Genomic DNA, 15527 nt, shown 5'->3' with positions numbered 1-15527 from the left:
TTGGAAAGTTTCATTAGCATTCATTTTTTCCCCCGTCTTTCTCTTTATGTATATATTTCCTTATGTGTTGGTCTCTCTCTGTTTCTCACAGCTGTATGAGGAATTTGGGGCGCAGAAATACAGATCAACAACTATCGCTTGCAGCCTTGGAGAATTGCTCTGGGAAAGGAGATTTGAAATGACTTGTCATGTAGAGGTGAAACTAGAATACAGGGCTTCCTGACTCTGACATCATATTACATCCAGTTTTTAGATATACGAATTAAATCCTGTTACCAACAAATTCCATTATAATAAAATCTCTGGATCATTAAAACATTTTTTTACAAGTGATTCTTGTATGGAAGCTAGAGAGATGGAATCATTAAGAGGGGGCTTGGTGTCATTTTATTCTTAATGGCTCTGAGGGAATCTTCCAGATCTACAGAATAGCAGTCTTGACTGTCAGCTTAGACCCAGGTCTCTGGAAGAACTACATACAATAGTCCAAATTCACATGTAATGGTTCTCTTCAGACTTTCAACTTTGTATTCATTTGGCCTTTCTCTGTTTCCTGTCTTCTATATCTGACAAGTCACTATCTCAACAATTCCATCTTCTAATATCTCTCCAATGAATCCTTTTCTTTCTCACTTCCCCACGGTCTCTTAATTTCACACTTTAAGTCTTGAAATCTGGATTATTGCACTAGTCTCTTATCCGAACTCTGTTTCTAGAATCTTTCTCCACCCCTCCCACTTACCAAGAGAGTCCCTCTAAAACATAAATTTGTATGAAATGTAAAATTTAAGAATTGCTTTGATTTGCATTTATCTTCTATTAATGTTTTGCAACATTTAAAAAGCATGATCATTTATAACTTTCAAATATTTGGAAAACTGTTGCTCACACTGGCTTATTATTTGGGGATAGTTCTTAGTGTTTTAAAGTATATTCCTTCTATTCGCATTACTCCAAATTGAAATCCAGAACAATTAAGCTACCACCAAACCCATTACCTTGCATAATAGGCCCATATTAAATTGTTGTTTCAAGAAGAAAGGATAGAAGTCATACTTCTTGTCCCCTGACAATTGCATCTGAAGAGGAGAGCCGTTCAGAAATGTTTCAAGGTCAGTGATAACTGTGAATACACGTTTATTTAAAAATAATACACTTTGGGGGCAGCTGGGTAGCTCAGTGGATTGAGAGCCAGGCCTAGTGATGGGAGGTCCTAGGTTCAAATCTGGCCTCAGACACTTCCCAGCTGTGTGACCCTGGGCAAGTCACCCCATTGCCTCCCTTACCACTCTTCTGCCTTGGAGTCAATACACAGCATTGACTCCAAGACAGAAGGTAAGGGTTAAAAAATTATAATCCACTTTGCAAACAGTTGTATCGCCCTGATTATTTAAAATGTTTGAAGCATATTTTTCAATATGGACCACATTGAAAACAATAGGTGAAGATATTCACAAAATATTTTAATTTTCAATCAGAGCCCCCAAAAGTGACTGTTTTGGTAACAGTGTTTAAAAATAGAACACATTTAGAAAAGGGTTTTTAAAAAAAGAAAAATGTGCCCAATGAAAAAAGAAAACTTAATTTGAGTTTCACAGATATTTTATTTAGAAAATTTGTGTCAGATTCTGTCAAGTACAGTAACAACAAACTCCAAGAGGATGTGAGAATGTTTACATCCTTTAGGTTGTCCTTTGCTTGGGCTCTGTGAAATATTTTAATACTCCAATTCATCACCTCATTTCATACAAATCCATGTGTTCAAAAGATTATTTAAGTAAGTGGCAGAGGTGGAGAGAGACTAGAAGCAGAGAGCTGAGACAAGATAAGATGATGAGGTAAGATAAAGGTAATACTTGATCTCAAAACAACAGCCCATCCACCCTTCCATATCTTCATATCTTAGAGAAGTCTTATCCACACCTCTATACACTATGGATACAGGTATCACTCTTGGACTATCTGTCTTTCACCATTCATGTTATCCTTTACTTTCTTGATAGATGTCCTTAGTAATATCTTTCATGCAACATTTATTTTTTTGTCTTAGATTTATTTAATTAATTTAGAATATTTTTCCATGGTTACATGATTTATGTTCTTTCTCTCTCTTCCTCCCACCCCACTTCCTGTAGCCAATGCACAATTCTACCGGGTTTTACATGTATCATTGATCAAGACCTATTTCCATATTATTGATATTTGCAACAGAGTGATCGTTTAGCATCTACATCCCTAGTCACGTCCCCATCGACCCATGTGATCTAGCAAATGTTTTTTCTTGTACATTTCTGCTCCCACAGTTCTTTCTCTGGATGTGGATAGCATTCCTTCTCATAAGTCCCTTAGAATTGTCCTGAATCATGGCATTGCTGCTAGTGGAGAAGTTCATTACGTTCAGTTGTGCTAAAAGGAATAATGAACTGGAGGAATTCTGTGTGAACTGGAAAGATCTCCAGGAATTGATGCAGAGTGAAAGGAGCAGATCCAGGAGAACGTTGTAACAGAGACTGAGACACTAGGGCACATGCCACATTTTAAATGAAAGTCAAGACTGTAATGTGCTGCAACATACTTATACCCAAAATACATCTTCCCCCTGTCCTTTAGGGCTCTTGCAATGTCTTCTGAGATTGTAGTATTCTATGATTTTGAGCCATCTAATATCATCAAAAAATTTTATATTGTAAAGGTGAACTTTGTCCCAGTTGGAATGGGAACTGTCCTTATTTACCCTTAAAATCTCCCTTAAAATAAAAATTCTGTGCATCGCAGAATGTGTAGACATCTCATGAGCAGTTCTGTTTACTGAGCCACTTTCTAATTTTGCAATAATTCAGCATTTTATGTTAACTGCTTTTCTGTCCTCTTAAGTTATTTGAAAGTTTGTTGTTTTCCATTTTGATAGCATGGTAATAAATTTGCTTTGCTTTCTAGGCCACACTATGATTTTGACTTGTTTGCATGTGTATAATATGTATAAAGGGAGCCTTAATGAGTTTGTCTTCATAATTTAATGTTTTTCATATTTGCTCTTGTATAATTGTTTTTAACTGAAAGTATTTCAGAAATGAGGTTGTGAAATACTTAGAACCAAAGTTAAGCTTCATAAAAATCAACTACATGCTTGAACTTAAAAAAAAACCCCAAACAACAACTTTCTTTTATCAGTGTTTAAAAACAGAGCTAAATACTCTGATTAGATTTTGGCAAGAGGACCCATATAACTCTGGCAGAGTTCTTGAATTACTTACCAGAATTTATGGATCAGACCCTGCTGCAGAGACATTGGCCTTTTCTTTCTCTGATTTTTTTTTTTTTTGTCTTCTGAGGGCTTTGAAACGTCCAAAGGCTAAGGCCAGAAATTGATAATACCACCACACATATTAAGGGCCAAATGAGGATCCCATAAAATAAGTGCTTACAGAAGTTCAGAGAAAGGAGGTAGAGTGATGGCCAGGGAGACTGGACTTGGATTTTGAAACTTGAAACCTGGCAGCTAGCTGTCTTTTATTCTTATATCTCCCTTTTTTTCTTATCCAATTAATATATTATTCAGTCATGTCTGATTCTTCTTGAAGGCATTTGAGGTTTTCTCCACAAAGATACTGAAGTGGTTTGACATTTCTTTCTTTAGGTCATTTTATAATAAAGAGGTTGAGGCAAATGGAATAAAGCGATTTACTCAGGTCAAACAGCTAGTTAGTGTCTGAGGCCAGATTTGAATTCAAGATGAGTTTTTCTGACTTTAAGTCTATCCACTGCACCATCTAGCTGCCCTAGTTGATAGGATTTTGCTCCTGCAATACTTCAATTTGTTCATCCTTTTCTAGTTTTACTGTTTGGATTTTGCTTTACCGTGTTTATTTTTCTCATAGTTTTTTTTGGAGGGCATTTGAGCAACAGATGTACTAATAATATTGATGCCAAAAAGAGGGGTAATTATTGAAGCATTTTTAAAAATGCACAGAAAAATGAGTTTAAAGCCTACCCCAGATACTTCCTAGCTATGTGGCCCAGGGCAAGCCACTTAACCCCATTTGCCTCAGTTTCTTCGTATGTAAAATGAACTGGAGAAAGAAATGGCCAACCACTCCAGTATCTTCACCAAGAAAAATGAAATTGGGTCATAAAGAGTAAGCTACAACTGAGATGACTTAACAACCATAATATATTGAAAAAGGGCAAATGCCCAATTTTTAAAAAAGGAGGAAAGAGAATGAAACTTGTAAACTCTAAACTAGTGGGCATGATGTGGATTCCTGGTAAAACTCTAGAATGCATTATTAAACAGAAAGTCAGTGAACATCTAGAAAAGGGAGCTATAAACAAAAGGGGCCAATATTGATTCATCAAGAATGTCATGCCAGACTAGCTTCATTTTCTTTCTTTTTTTCAACAAGCTTATTAGACTTGCAGAGAAGTATAATTCTTTAGTTATAATTTCAGTCAGAAATTTGAAAAAGCCTGCTGCTACTCTTGTGGACAAGATGGAGACATGAGAGCGAGCTGATAGTACACTTATGTAGATTTAGACCTCATTGAATAATTGGGCCAAAAGGGCAATTATTAATGCCTTGAAGTTTACATGGAGGCAACATCTTGAAGATGTTCTTTGAGGATTAGTTCCTTCCTCTATTTAGTGCTATTTAATATACTTTAATACTTGAACAAAGATGAGAATGACATACATATCGAATGTGAAAGTTATATGGGTTGTGTATGAGAAACACTTTGGATGCTAGAATCAGGTTCTAAAAAAATTTTGACAGGCAAGAACCTTGGGCCAATTCTAATACCATTAAATTTAATAGGCATGAATATGGTCCTACTCTTGGGTTCAGATTGTCAGCTTCCCAAATTCATTATGAACAAGGAGTGGCTAGAGAATTGTTCATCTGAAAAAAATAATCCACATAGTGTTAGGAGATCAAACACTCATAATATCTCCACAGTGTGATTTGGCAGTCAAAAATGCTTAAATTCTCAATGCTTCATTAATTGTGTCCAGAATGAAGGAGTCAACTATGTTCAGCTCTATTGAAAAGGGAGAGAATATTCAGAAAAGGTTGAAGAAAGGAGAAGGGTCAGAAAAGCATGTGAGGTGAAAATTATTTGATGACATTGAGGATCCTTAGCCTGGATAATAGAAGACGAGGGAAAGTCTACTAGTAGTCAAAAGGCTGCAGAACTAGGAGAAGTGGATGAAAGTTTCAGAAAGGCAGATTAAGCTTCATGTATGGAAGAAATGCAACCTAATAAGGAAAGCTATTCCCAAGTAGAGTAGGGTGCTTGGAGTGGGTTTCCCTTACTCCTGGGTCTCTTAGGGAAGGTGGAATGACCATTTGATAAGGGGAGATGTGGAAGGGATTTTTGATCAGGTGCAGATAGTCATGTTTCCAAGAATATAACATTAGGGAATGTCAATGATCCAGGAAGATGCAGAAGAGGAAGAGTGAATGAGAAACACAATGAAACAACAGATAGAATAGTCAAAGGAGAAATTGAAGAATGCATTGTCATAGAAGCCAGAGGGAAGAGAGTATAAAGAAGGAGAGGTATTATACAGTGTCAGATATTATGGCCAATGAAGTGGTCATTGATGATATTACAAAAATAAAACATTTATTAATTCCTTAGTATATGTCCAACATACTAAGAGCTGGGAATATGAATGCATATAAGTAAGATATTTTCTGAAATCAAAGAACTTATTTTCGAAGGAAGGAAGGCAACATATGAAGGGAAGATGGAAGTGAGGGGCACAGTATACACTCAGAAACAAAGTGGTTAGGAAATTAGGTGGAAGTCTGGTTTCTGGGGGGATAAAAAGATGAGAGCTCACCAATTAGAGCACGAGGTGGTTCTAGGAGCAGAGTTCAAGGCCCCTCTATGGAGGAAGAGAAAATTACAGGGTCTAAGTAGAGAAGACATGATTGGAAGATGTCTGGGAAGTGCTATTAGAAAGAATAGAAAGAAAAAATTAGGTTGAAGAATGGTGAGGAAGTGAACACATTAGGTCTATACTTTTTTCAAAAAATTTGGGAGTGAAAGAGAGTTATCAGTTATCAATATTCAGCAATAAGAAGGTTCTAATGGAAGCAAATAAGGGAAAGAGAAAGCTTGGGAGCAAGTAGGGCTTGGAGGAGGCTAATAGATCTTTTGGGACTAAGGTAAATTAGGTGACTATGCTGCTTTTATTCACTTTAAAGTGAAATCCAAGATTCCAGCCTCAGATTATGGCTGATTAAATCGCGGACTTCCAACTGGGTTGAATTGTCCATAACAACTCAGTACACACAAAGGGGTATACCCACGAAAAAAGGTTTAATTTTTAGCTCAAGGACAACAATAATAGGTTACTTACTTGAGGCATTCCATTAACTAGTGGGTCCATTCCCCGCAGGATTTCAACACTAAGTTGCAGGACAGAATTTTCTGCTATTAAGTCCTCTGGGGTGACAGGCTTTATGGGATCCAACTTTAAGAAAGAAAAAACTGGTCACTTGCCAAGAATCAGATCCTTTGATGCTGTACTTTACTTTGAAAAATCCTTGGTGGGAGATAATATTTGGTCAAAAATTTGGACTAGGCTTAAAGGGATTGGAGATTTATGAATGGTATTATAGAAAATGAATGTTCTATTTCCAGTGCTTGGTCCCCATTTTGGTGGGGTACTTGGGTATGAAACCCTATTATTATTTGATATGTGCTATTTATGTTGACCATCTGTTTAAACTCAGGTTTTTCTGTTTCAGAAAAAAATTTTTTTCTTTTATTCTCTAGATTCTTTTTACCATACAAACAGAAAGCCAACAAATCCATCATGTCCTTGAGTGGACAGACTGATGCAATCTTCTAGACTATTATAAGAAAAAGATTAGACATAGCTATGCTTGCTGAGGGGACAAGACCTATTTCCTCAGGCCTCACTACCTGAAAATTCTGTCCCGTTCGAACATCACAGAGAATAGTGTGTATATTGTTTCTGATCTTTCTTACACTGCACTAGATCTAAGAGTCACATCAGCCAAGGTCCAATTGTAATCTTGGAGAGTTTACAGTAAGCCTCAGTTATTTTATTGGAGCATTTTTTTGGTGGGGGTAACAATGGAAGAGATTCAGATATAAATGATGAAATAGTTCCTGGAATAAATTCTGGTCCATTAACAGACTGAAAATGCAGCACTCAGAATCCTACCATGTTCCTTCTGGACAATGCAAACTGGAAGAAGATGTATTCAATCAGTTGCCACCCTTCACTTGCTTCCAGGTAGCCCTTTTCACACATGCTCTGGATGAGGAGCAAAGAGGCAGTCCTCACCTAAAATAATAGGACCATGCACACAAGTTATGATGTTGGGCAGAAAATAACTTGATTTTTTTCTCTTTTTGAGTGACTTAAATAGGAAGTTCTTTAAAAGTAGCGTAGGTAGTGAGAACATGCTACTCGCTGTTCTTTGACCATTACACTCTATATCCCATCTCAATCCCCTTTTTTTGGTGCTGTCCCTCATGCTATCAGTCTTCACCTCCACCTCCTGGCTACTCTGAATTCCATCAAGACCCAGCTCAAAGTCTGTCTTCTATCAGAGGCTTTTCCTGGCCCCTCTGGTCACCTGTATGGTATGCTCTGTATATCTTCTATGCATTGAATTATCTACATGCTTTCCCTCAATTAGAATGCTTCCTGAAAGCAGGGTCTCTTTATATCCCTCAAAACCAACTACTTTCTGCCATATCATTTTTTTTAAACCCTTGTACTTTGGTGTATTGTCTCATAGGTGGAAGAGTGGTAAGGGTGGGCAATGGGGGTCAAGTGACTTGCCCAGGGTCACACAGCTGGGAAGTGGCTGAGGCCGGGTTTGAACCTAGGACCTCCTGTCTCTAGGCTTGACTCTCACTCCACTGAGCTACCCAGCTGCCCCCTCTGCCATATCATTTTAAATTCTATTACAAGAAATACATTTTTGCAGGCAAAAACATGACTTCTTTACAAATGCTCAGAGTAGTGGCATGCTTATTTTTTAAATAAACATTTTTAAAAATTTGAAGATATTTTATTTTCCCAATTACGTGTAATAATGATTTTCAACGTACATTTTCTGAAAGTATAAGATCCAGCTTGTCTTTTTTCCCCTTGTGGAGGTGGCAAGCAGTTTGATCTGGATTATACATGTATTTAAATCTCAATTTTAAATTTAAATTTATTAAATCTCAAATTGAGATTTAAATCTAAAATCTCAAAAGCTTAAATCTCAATTAGTTATTTACTATGTAATAGTGAATTAATTTATCTTGAGGTTTCCCTCTCAACTAAGTGAAATCCAAATTCTTCATTGATGGATAGCAGGAGAATATTTGAGCATAGGATGTTGACAAGGGAGGGCAGAATATAAGAACACTGGACATTTGCAGAGGAGCTGTGGGATATACCTTATAATTTTTCCTTGGATTAACTTTGACTTCAAAAATTCAGTGAAATTTTCTTTGGTCCCAAAACCTGCTTTTAATCTTTGTCTCATGATAACCTGGCTTCTGACTCTGCCTGACCACTCTGTATAGTCAATCAAGCAACAACTACTTATGGAGCATTTATGATTAGTTAAAAAGCAACCATCATATACCAGAAAGAAGCTAGTTAGGAAAGGCTCTCAGGAGAATTTTGGTCCAAAGGTAATATGGCGTTTTTAGACACTAGTTTCAATTAACCTGACCTAGTTTAAGGCCTGTATTTTCTTTAGTTGAGGCTTTTATCTGAACATCTCCTATCTACAAGACATTTTATTTTAGGAATGCAGGGTACACCTGATAAAATCAAAGAATAAAAATGTCATTATTAATTTTTAAGGAGAAATCTTTAATATCTTGTTTTTAGAGATTTCTTTAGGATTTGCTTGTGTGTAATATTTTGAACATATGTTAGGGATAGTAGTAGGCAATTTATTAACAAGTGATTAATTCATATGTATCCCATCATGTTTCCTTTTGCTATCTACTTCCTCTTTAGAATTTCAGTTTTGTGGAGTGTATTTTACTTTGGAAAAAAGTGAAATGAATTGTAGGCGCTGAGTCTCTGATACTACCTTCTTTTTGTCATTCTCATTTACAGTTCAAAGTCTCATGACCATTTCATTCATTCTTCTTCTGACAAGCAAATAAAAGATCCTATCCAAACTCTTACTTTTATACTGTAATCATCCATGGTGATTTTGATTATCCTTTCAATCATAATAATATAATCCCTCAATCTGGGCTCTGAAAAACACAAAGATGAAGAAGTACTATTAAATAGGAACCTACACTATACTAAGGCTCAAGAAAACTCTTCCAACATTTGAAGATAATCACAAAGTGTCCTTTCCTAAAATTGGTAGTAATTTGTTACTTCTGCTTTCTCAGTTTGAATTTCCCAATCCTTCATTTATTTTAGTTGTTTTCTTTTGAACCAATTCTCATTGATTTCACTTAATCCCTTTAAAGTGTGGTATCATTGATATCTGCTAGTAAATGCTGCTGGGCAATGTGATTGCTTTTATTCCTTTGAGTTCTTCTTAGTGGCTACTTTTTTTTTTTGTTAAATTCTCTTAACTATATGCAATAATTATTTCAAATATATGATTTATGTCTAGGCTAATTTGGTAGTAATAAATAAGTTGCAACGGGAAGAATGTTTAGCCCCTTATCTTTTCAATGACTACAATTCATCCCCAAATCATATACAATTCCCTAATTCCATATTATTCAGCTGTTTTTTTGTTACTTTATAGTCTTTACATGCTGTGTTCTTTTGAATATGATTCAATTCTTATTTAATTCTTTAAACAATAAAACTGCTGTCTGATTTTGTTTGGAACTGGCTATTTGTACTCCCCATGGTATTAAATGCTTAAAGTTTTTCTTTTCTTTCTTAGGTATGATTTTATCCTCTTTTGTTCTACCTACTTCTCCAGCATATTCTGTTCTTCTGCATTCAAGTCCTATAATACTCCAAGGCATTACCAGTTTGTCAGGAGATCTGGCTCCTAATTGTGACCCCAGGATCAAATATCCTTTATTTGACATTTAAAAGTTTTTTATAACCTGATCCTTCCTTCATTTCCAGATCTCACTCAATGTGGGATCTTGGGCAAGTATCTTAAACTATCTGAGCCTCAATTTCATCATCTGAGAGAGTGATAACAATAGTTTCATTGCCTTCTTCACAGAACAATCATGAAGATCCATCAAGATATTCTAGGTAGAAGTGCTTTGAAAACAGTTTATATAAAAGCCATGTAATGACTTGTAATAATCCACAGCTATAGCAGTGGTAGCAACTTTTTTTTTTCAGCTAGTGTATGCCAGGAGGCATGTCAACAAACAATGGCAGCTCACAGACTTGTGAAAATCCCTCATCTGCTTTGAAAACTCTCCTAAATGGATGGAAATACATCATTCAGGCATGCTGAGGAGGTAGTTGGCTCTGGATGGGTTGGTCAGCAGGTGCTGGGTTACACCTGTTTGGGGGAGGAGAGGAGCAGGCACTGCAGCCAAATCTTGATGCAGGGATGGAGGATAGGGGGTCAGATGGAGGGTGATGCCAGGCTGGGCTTGTTTGAAAAAGAGGCATGATTTCTGGAAAATAGGTCTTTGGGGAGGAAAAATTAAGCTTCTGGCTACCTATCCAGTCTAACAATTTTCTATGAATATGATAGAAGAAAAATGAAATGAAAATGTATGTCTTGAAGAACCTAAGATTTCAAAGCTCAGCAAAACTAGAATAAAGATAAATTCATGCCTTAATGGAGTAGAATAAAAGGGAGCATGCTAGATTTTGTGGCAAGCTTCTGGATCTCATGGAAACCTTTCCGATTTCAGTTTTTCTCCTACTTACCATAAGCATCAATGGCAGATTTTATAAAAGAGAACGTTCCCACTCGGGTGCACTCATCACAGGTTCTCACTTGTTCTTCAAAAAATTCTAGCAAGTCTCCTGTGTTGGAATGCACTGTAGAAGATGAGAAATCCTGGGGTCAGTGAGGACTTAACCTTATATCAGGTTATACATGTGAAGAGAATGGCAGATTACAAAAGCAAAATCTCAGATAGTAGCATTACAATGAGCAAAAAGTACAGAATCAGAGGTGGAAGTTTGAGATCAAGTTACTTATAGTTGGAAAGGACCTTTTGCATAGATTTTTGAGGTGGAAGGGACATATATCTATAAAATGTCTGAAGCAGAATTTACATTCAGGTCTTTGAACCCTTCATTTTTCAGGAGGAGAAAACAAGATAAGAGAGGTGTAGTGAAAAGGTTAAAGAAGAAGAAAAACAGCAGGATTGGATCTCAAATACAGGACAACAGATTCCAAAGTCAGTATTTTCTGAACTTCTCTTAGCTGTCATCCAACAGGACACAAGGTAAAATCCTAGCTACAACATCTCCAAGTAATGGTCATCCAACCTCTGCTAGAAAGCTGCAGAATCTTCTAGGCAACTTACTATATTTCAGGATTTTTATTAATTTTTATGCTTACATATCATTATATATTTAATATGTTAATATAATATGCAAACATATTATATTACTATTTGTTATAATGGGTTGTATTTTCATGTTAATTTTTCTATTTTATTATTTCCTATTAATTAATTAATTTATTGATTAAGAGGCTTTGCTTTATGTCCAACCCACATTTTCCTCTAATCTCCTAGCTCTTCCATTTAGGACTACACAGAATAAGTATTGTTACTCTCTCAGTAATTGTGTCTCATTGGATCACAGCTTCTTCAGTGTCATAGAGTCATTGAGACAATGTTTGGTTTCTATTTCAACCACCCACCTCTGCTTAAAGATGGTCTCAGAGAACATAATTCAAATAATACTTTGTTCATAGTGAGTATACTTTCATTCTTCCACTTACTGGTGGAAGAGCCAGAGAGGAAAGAATGAATTTATTATGCCCTTCTTTCTCTGGACTGTGTAGGCATCACCCTCAGCTGCAGATGGTATTGGACTAATGATCAGGACTTTTTGTGAAACTGAGTATCAACTCCTTTAATCTATCTGCCAATACCATTAGCCAAAGATGTAAAGATGTTAATAGTTATTTGTATATCTATGAAAAACAACCACATAAAATTCACTGGTTTCTTACAGAGTCACTGGAGTGCTTTTAAGGTCACAAGTAACACGTGTGCTTTAAAGAAGGATGTGGGGGCCATGGTAGAAGTTGGATGGGAAGAGGGGGTGAGATTCAATTCGATTCAATTTGAAAAGTATATTGAACACATATATAGGCCCAGTCCTACCTGGTTATGTGATCATAGACACTTAATATTTAAAGTGAATTGGTGGCTTTAGATTATCTCTAAAATTTCTTTCAATTCTATACTTGTATGATTCTGTTATTTTCTATACTTAGATGTACTAGCTCCTGGAACAAGGCAGTGGACTCTCAAGAAAGCAGATATTGCCCTCAGCAGAAAGTGATGAGTCTTGGTGACAATTCCTTCCTGAAGTAGTTTAGGATAAGAAAGATAGAGAAGAAATGTGTTGTTTCTAGAGAGTGTAACAAATGTGAAGGAGAACCTACCAAGACATATGAAATCTGCCAAGACCTGTACACTTTTTCTAACACATGTAAGATCTATGATACTTACTCTTATCATCACCCATATCATTGTCATCACCATAATCACCATTATCATCTTCATTGCCACAATAGATGACATTTATATCACCCTTTAAAAAATGGAAATTATCCCTAAGTAACTTAATTCTTGGGAAGAAAGCCAAAAGTTTGAGGGTATGTAGATGGTGCTTTATATCTTTCTCTTTTTTTTCAATTTCAGATGGAAACTTTGGAAGAGAAGGAAGTATACAGAAAAACAGCACTTCCTATGTATAAGATACTGAAGAAGAGAATTTGGTATTATATACCATGACTTAGATACTGGTTCCTAGTTAGCACCAATGCACATTTAATAAAGACTGGGAAGACTATATTTAGCCAGAGAATTGTTAATCTGATCCTGAGCATTATAAAGTGAAGTAGAGAGATAAAAGGTGATAAATACCCTGGTAAAGCTGTCAGATACATATGAAAAAAGCAATAAGTATGTTGTAGTAGGAAGAACAATGGGAAAAATTATAGGAAATTTACAGTTATAAAATGGGAAGAAAGTGGCTACATATCATTAATACTTCCTTCAAAAGGAGAATCAGAAGGTATCAAGCCTGGCAAGCACTAAATAAAATTAAACGAAATGGAACTGATTACATTTTCGCAAGAAGTAAGTGATGTCAGAATCATTTTCAGAATAATTGTCTGCATAGGCACATCATTCACTTATTGGAAAAAAAGGACAAAAGTCATTATAAAATGAAAAGAGAGAACAAAAACAAAGTATTCAAGTCTGTTTGGGATTTCATGAACTTCGAAATTCCTTTCATTAGTGCAGATCACAACCTTTTCATATCTGCCAGCCCTTCATGATTCATATCCATGACCTGCCATATGCCTCTCTAGAGTATATGGTACTTCTAGAGGCCTTCTTCACTTTCTCCTTCTACCTGAGGGTACCAGGGCTATTTACATATTATTTTTCAGTTGTCATAAAAACATATTGTTAATGTGTTTTTATTGATCGGTTTGTATCCAAAAGTATAGAAAATAGAATGTAGTGTTCAATTGAGCCAGCACCTGTATGACTAATCAACTTTTGGATGGTAAAAAAATTAGAAATGGATAAAGATATGAACACTGACACACCCTATCACCATTTTCTAGGGAACTTAAGCCAGTGTAAATCAAACACCAAATCAAGACCAGAAATAAAAGGATCCAGAAAATGGTCTCAGCCATTAAACATTGATATTCCTTCCAATGGGAGAAATATGTCAGTTATAGTCAACATTTGCAGAGAATAGAAATTTGTTTCTAAAATCTTATTTAGGAAGATGTTGGGAGACTAAAGATCATGCCAAAAACATAGAGAAGCAGTATAGAGAAAATAAATTTAGAAAATTTGGGACATAAATTCAATTGAATCATATCACTGAAATTGGAAGGAAGAAAAGGAACAGAAAAATGGAAAGCTCTATAAAGATTTTTATAACACAGTCTTATTTTCTGTCAATGATTGTGGAACTACCTCATTTGGATTCTAAAATAGCTATTCACAGTGTGATAGATAAGGAAGTGGAAATGACACTAAAAAGAAAAAAAATGGGAACAACAGCTGAACCAAGCTAGACAGAGAAGATCTGTGTTAATCAACATAATTTTGAGGACACCGAGGATTGATTTTTAACTCAAAGACCTCAGGGTATGAACCAAATGCTCAAAAAAATATAGACCTCATTATTATTGAAAAAATCTGAGAAAATATAAATAATTAAAAGCTTATAAAATGGTCCAATTACATCCACGATAGAGAAACAAATTGGGTGAAGAATTCCTATTTTCTGTAGAGTATGTGCAACAGACAACCCATGGAGCTGTTCTATCAGTAAAAAATAGCTTGAACAGATATTACAAATGTTCAAAGAACTGAGCCCAGAGTTGAACAGGAGGAGATCAGGAATTTGAATTATCTTTGGGAAACTGGGCAAGGCTATAAAGACACCAAGGTTCTAACAAAAAAGGGGGGGCATTAAAAAAACAAACAAACACATATCAATATTCTTCTCATAAGGCTCTTTCTCTGGGTCATCCATTGCATAGCCCTCATAGCAATCTAGCTTCCAATAACTCCATACTGGTTGCCTTGCTCCTATATGGGTGTTGTCTCCACACCCTTCACTTCCAGTTATAGACCAGATGCCCAATTCTCTGGGACAGCTCTACTTTGAGCTTGACTTCAATGACAGGCAAGGTCTTGACTGGAACCTCTTTATTATGAGAAAGTCTGGCCTAACTGCTCACTCTGCTCTATTAACCTGCCCCACATCCATACCTACTCCTTTATGGATGATGATAGCCATTCTTCAGGAATTAACATACTCCTACCCATCACACCCTATTTATCCCAGTGATTTTGAACTCCAAGATGTCATTGTGCAAATTCCATTTTATGCCCTGTTTCCCACTGCCTACTACTTCCTTCCTTCCTTCTATCCTTCTCAATCCAGCTACCCCTTCCCTTGTGATAAGCCCATCTCAAATTTGCCCATTCCTTCCACTGTAGAATCTTGAATGCTTGCTTTATAGGTAAAACATTTTTTCTGCCTTTAGACTTTTACTTTGCCACTCTTTTCCTCTTCTTGCACTCATAGAGATTCTTACTTTCTTTGGATAATACAGCTTCTTTGGAAACTCTTTCCAGGACTTTTGTACTCAGACTCCTTTATGTACACAAGTGTTCTCATTCCATTCCATCTTTTCTATCAGATAGCTCCTATTCAATAAACTGAAAATTCTCCTGGTTACCTCTGTGTTTATGAAAAATACTCTTTTGTCATTCTAAACCCTTAATAATCTTAATAACCTTCATACCTTTCAAGTTTTTATATACCTTACTCTTCATATATACTCTACAAT

At 36.0% G+C, this 15527-nt stretch overlaps 1 protein-coding gene across 1 annotated transcript in view; it reads right to left on the bottom strand.

Annotated features, from left to right (window-relative positions):
* MROH2B (maestro heat like repeat family member 2B) overlaps nt 1–15527 on the bottom strand; it is an 82984-nt gene that overhangs the window by 45958 nt on the left and 21499 nt on the right. The window contains exons 10-13 of the mRNA XM_044657765.1: nt 10877–10990; nt 9185–9258; nt 7202–7324; nt 6368–6481 (exon numbers count right to left, since the gene is read on the bottom strand). Of these exons, the coding sequence (XP_044513700.1) occupies nt 6368–6481; nt 7202–7324; nt 9185–9258; nt 10877–10990 (425 nt within the window). The remainder of the gene's footprint in view (nt 1–6367; nt 6482–7201; nt 7325–9184; nt 9259–10876; nt 10991–15527) is intronic.

Source organism: Gracilinanus agilis, chromosome 1 (assembly GCF_016433145.1).
Source record: "Gracilinanus agilis isolate LMUSP501 chromosome 1, AgileGrace, whole genome shotgun sequence".
NCBI classification, from domain to species: Eukaryota; Metazoa; Chordata; class Mammalia; order Didelphimorphia; family Didelphidae; genus Gracilinanus; species Gracilinanus agilis.
This window is presented reverse-complemented; position numbering and strand designations above follow the sequence as displayed.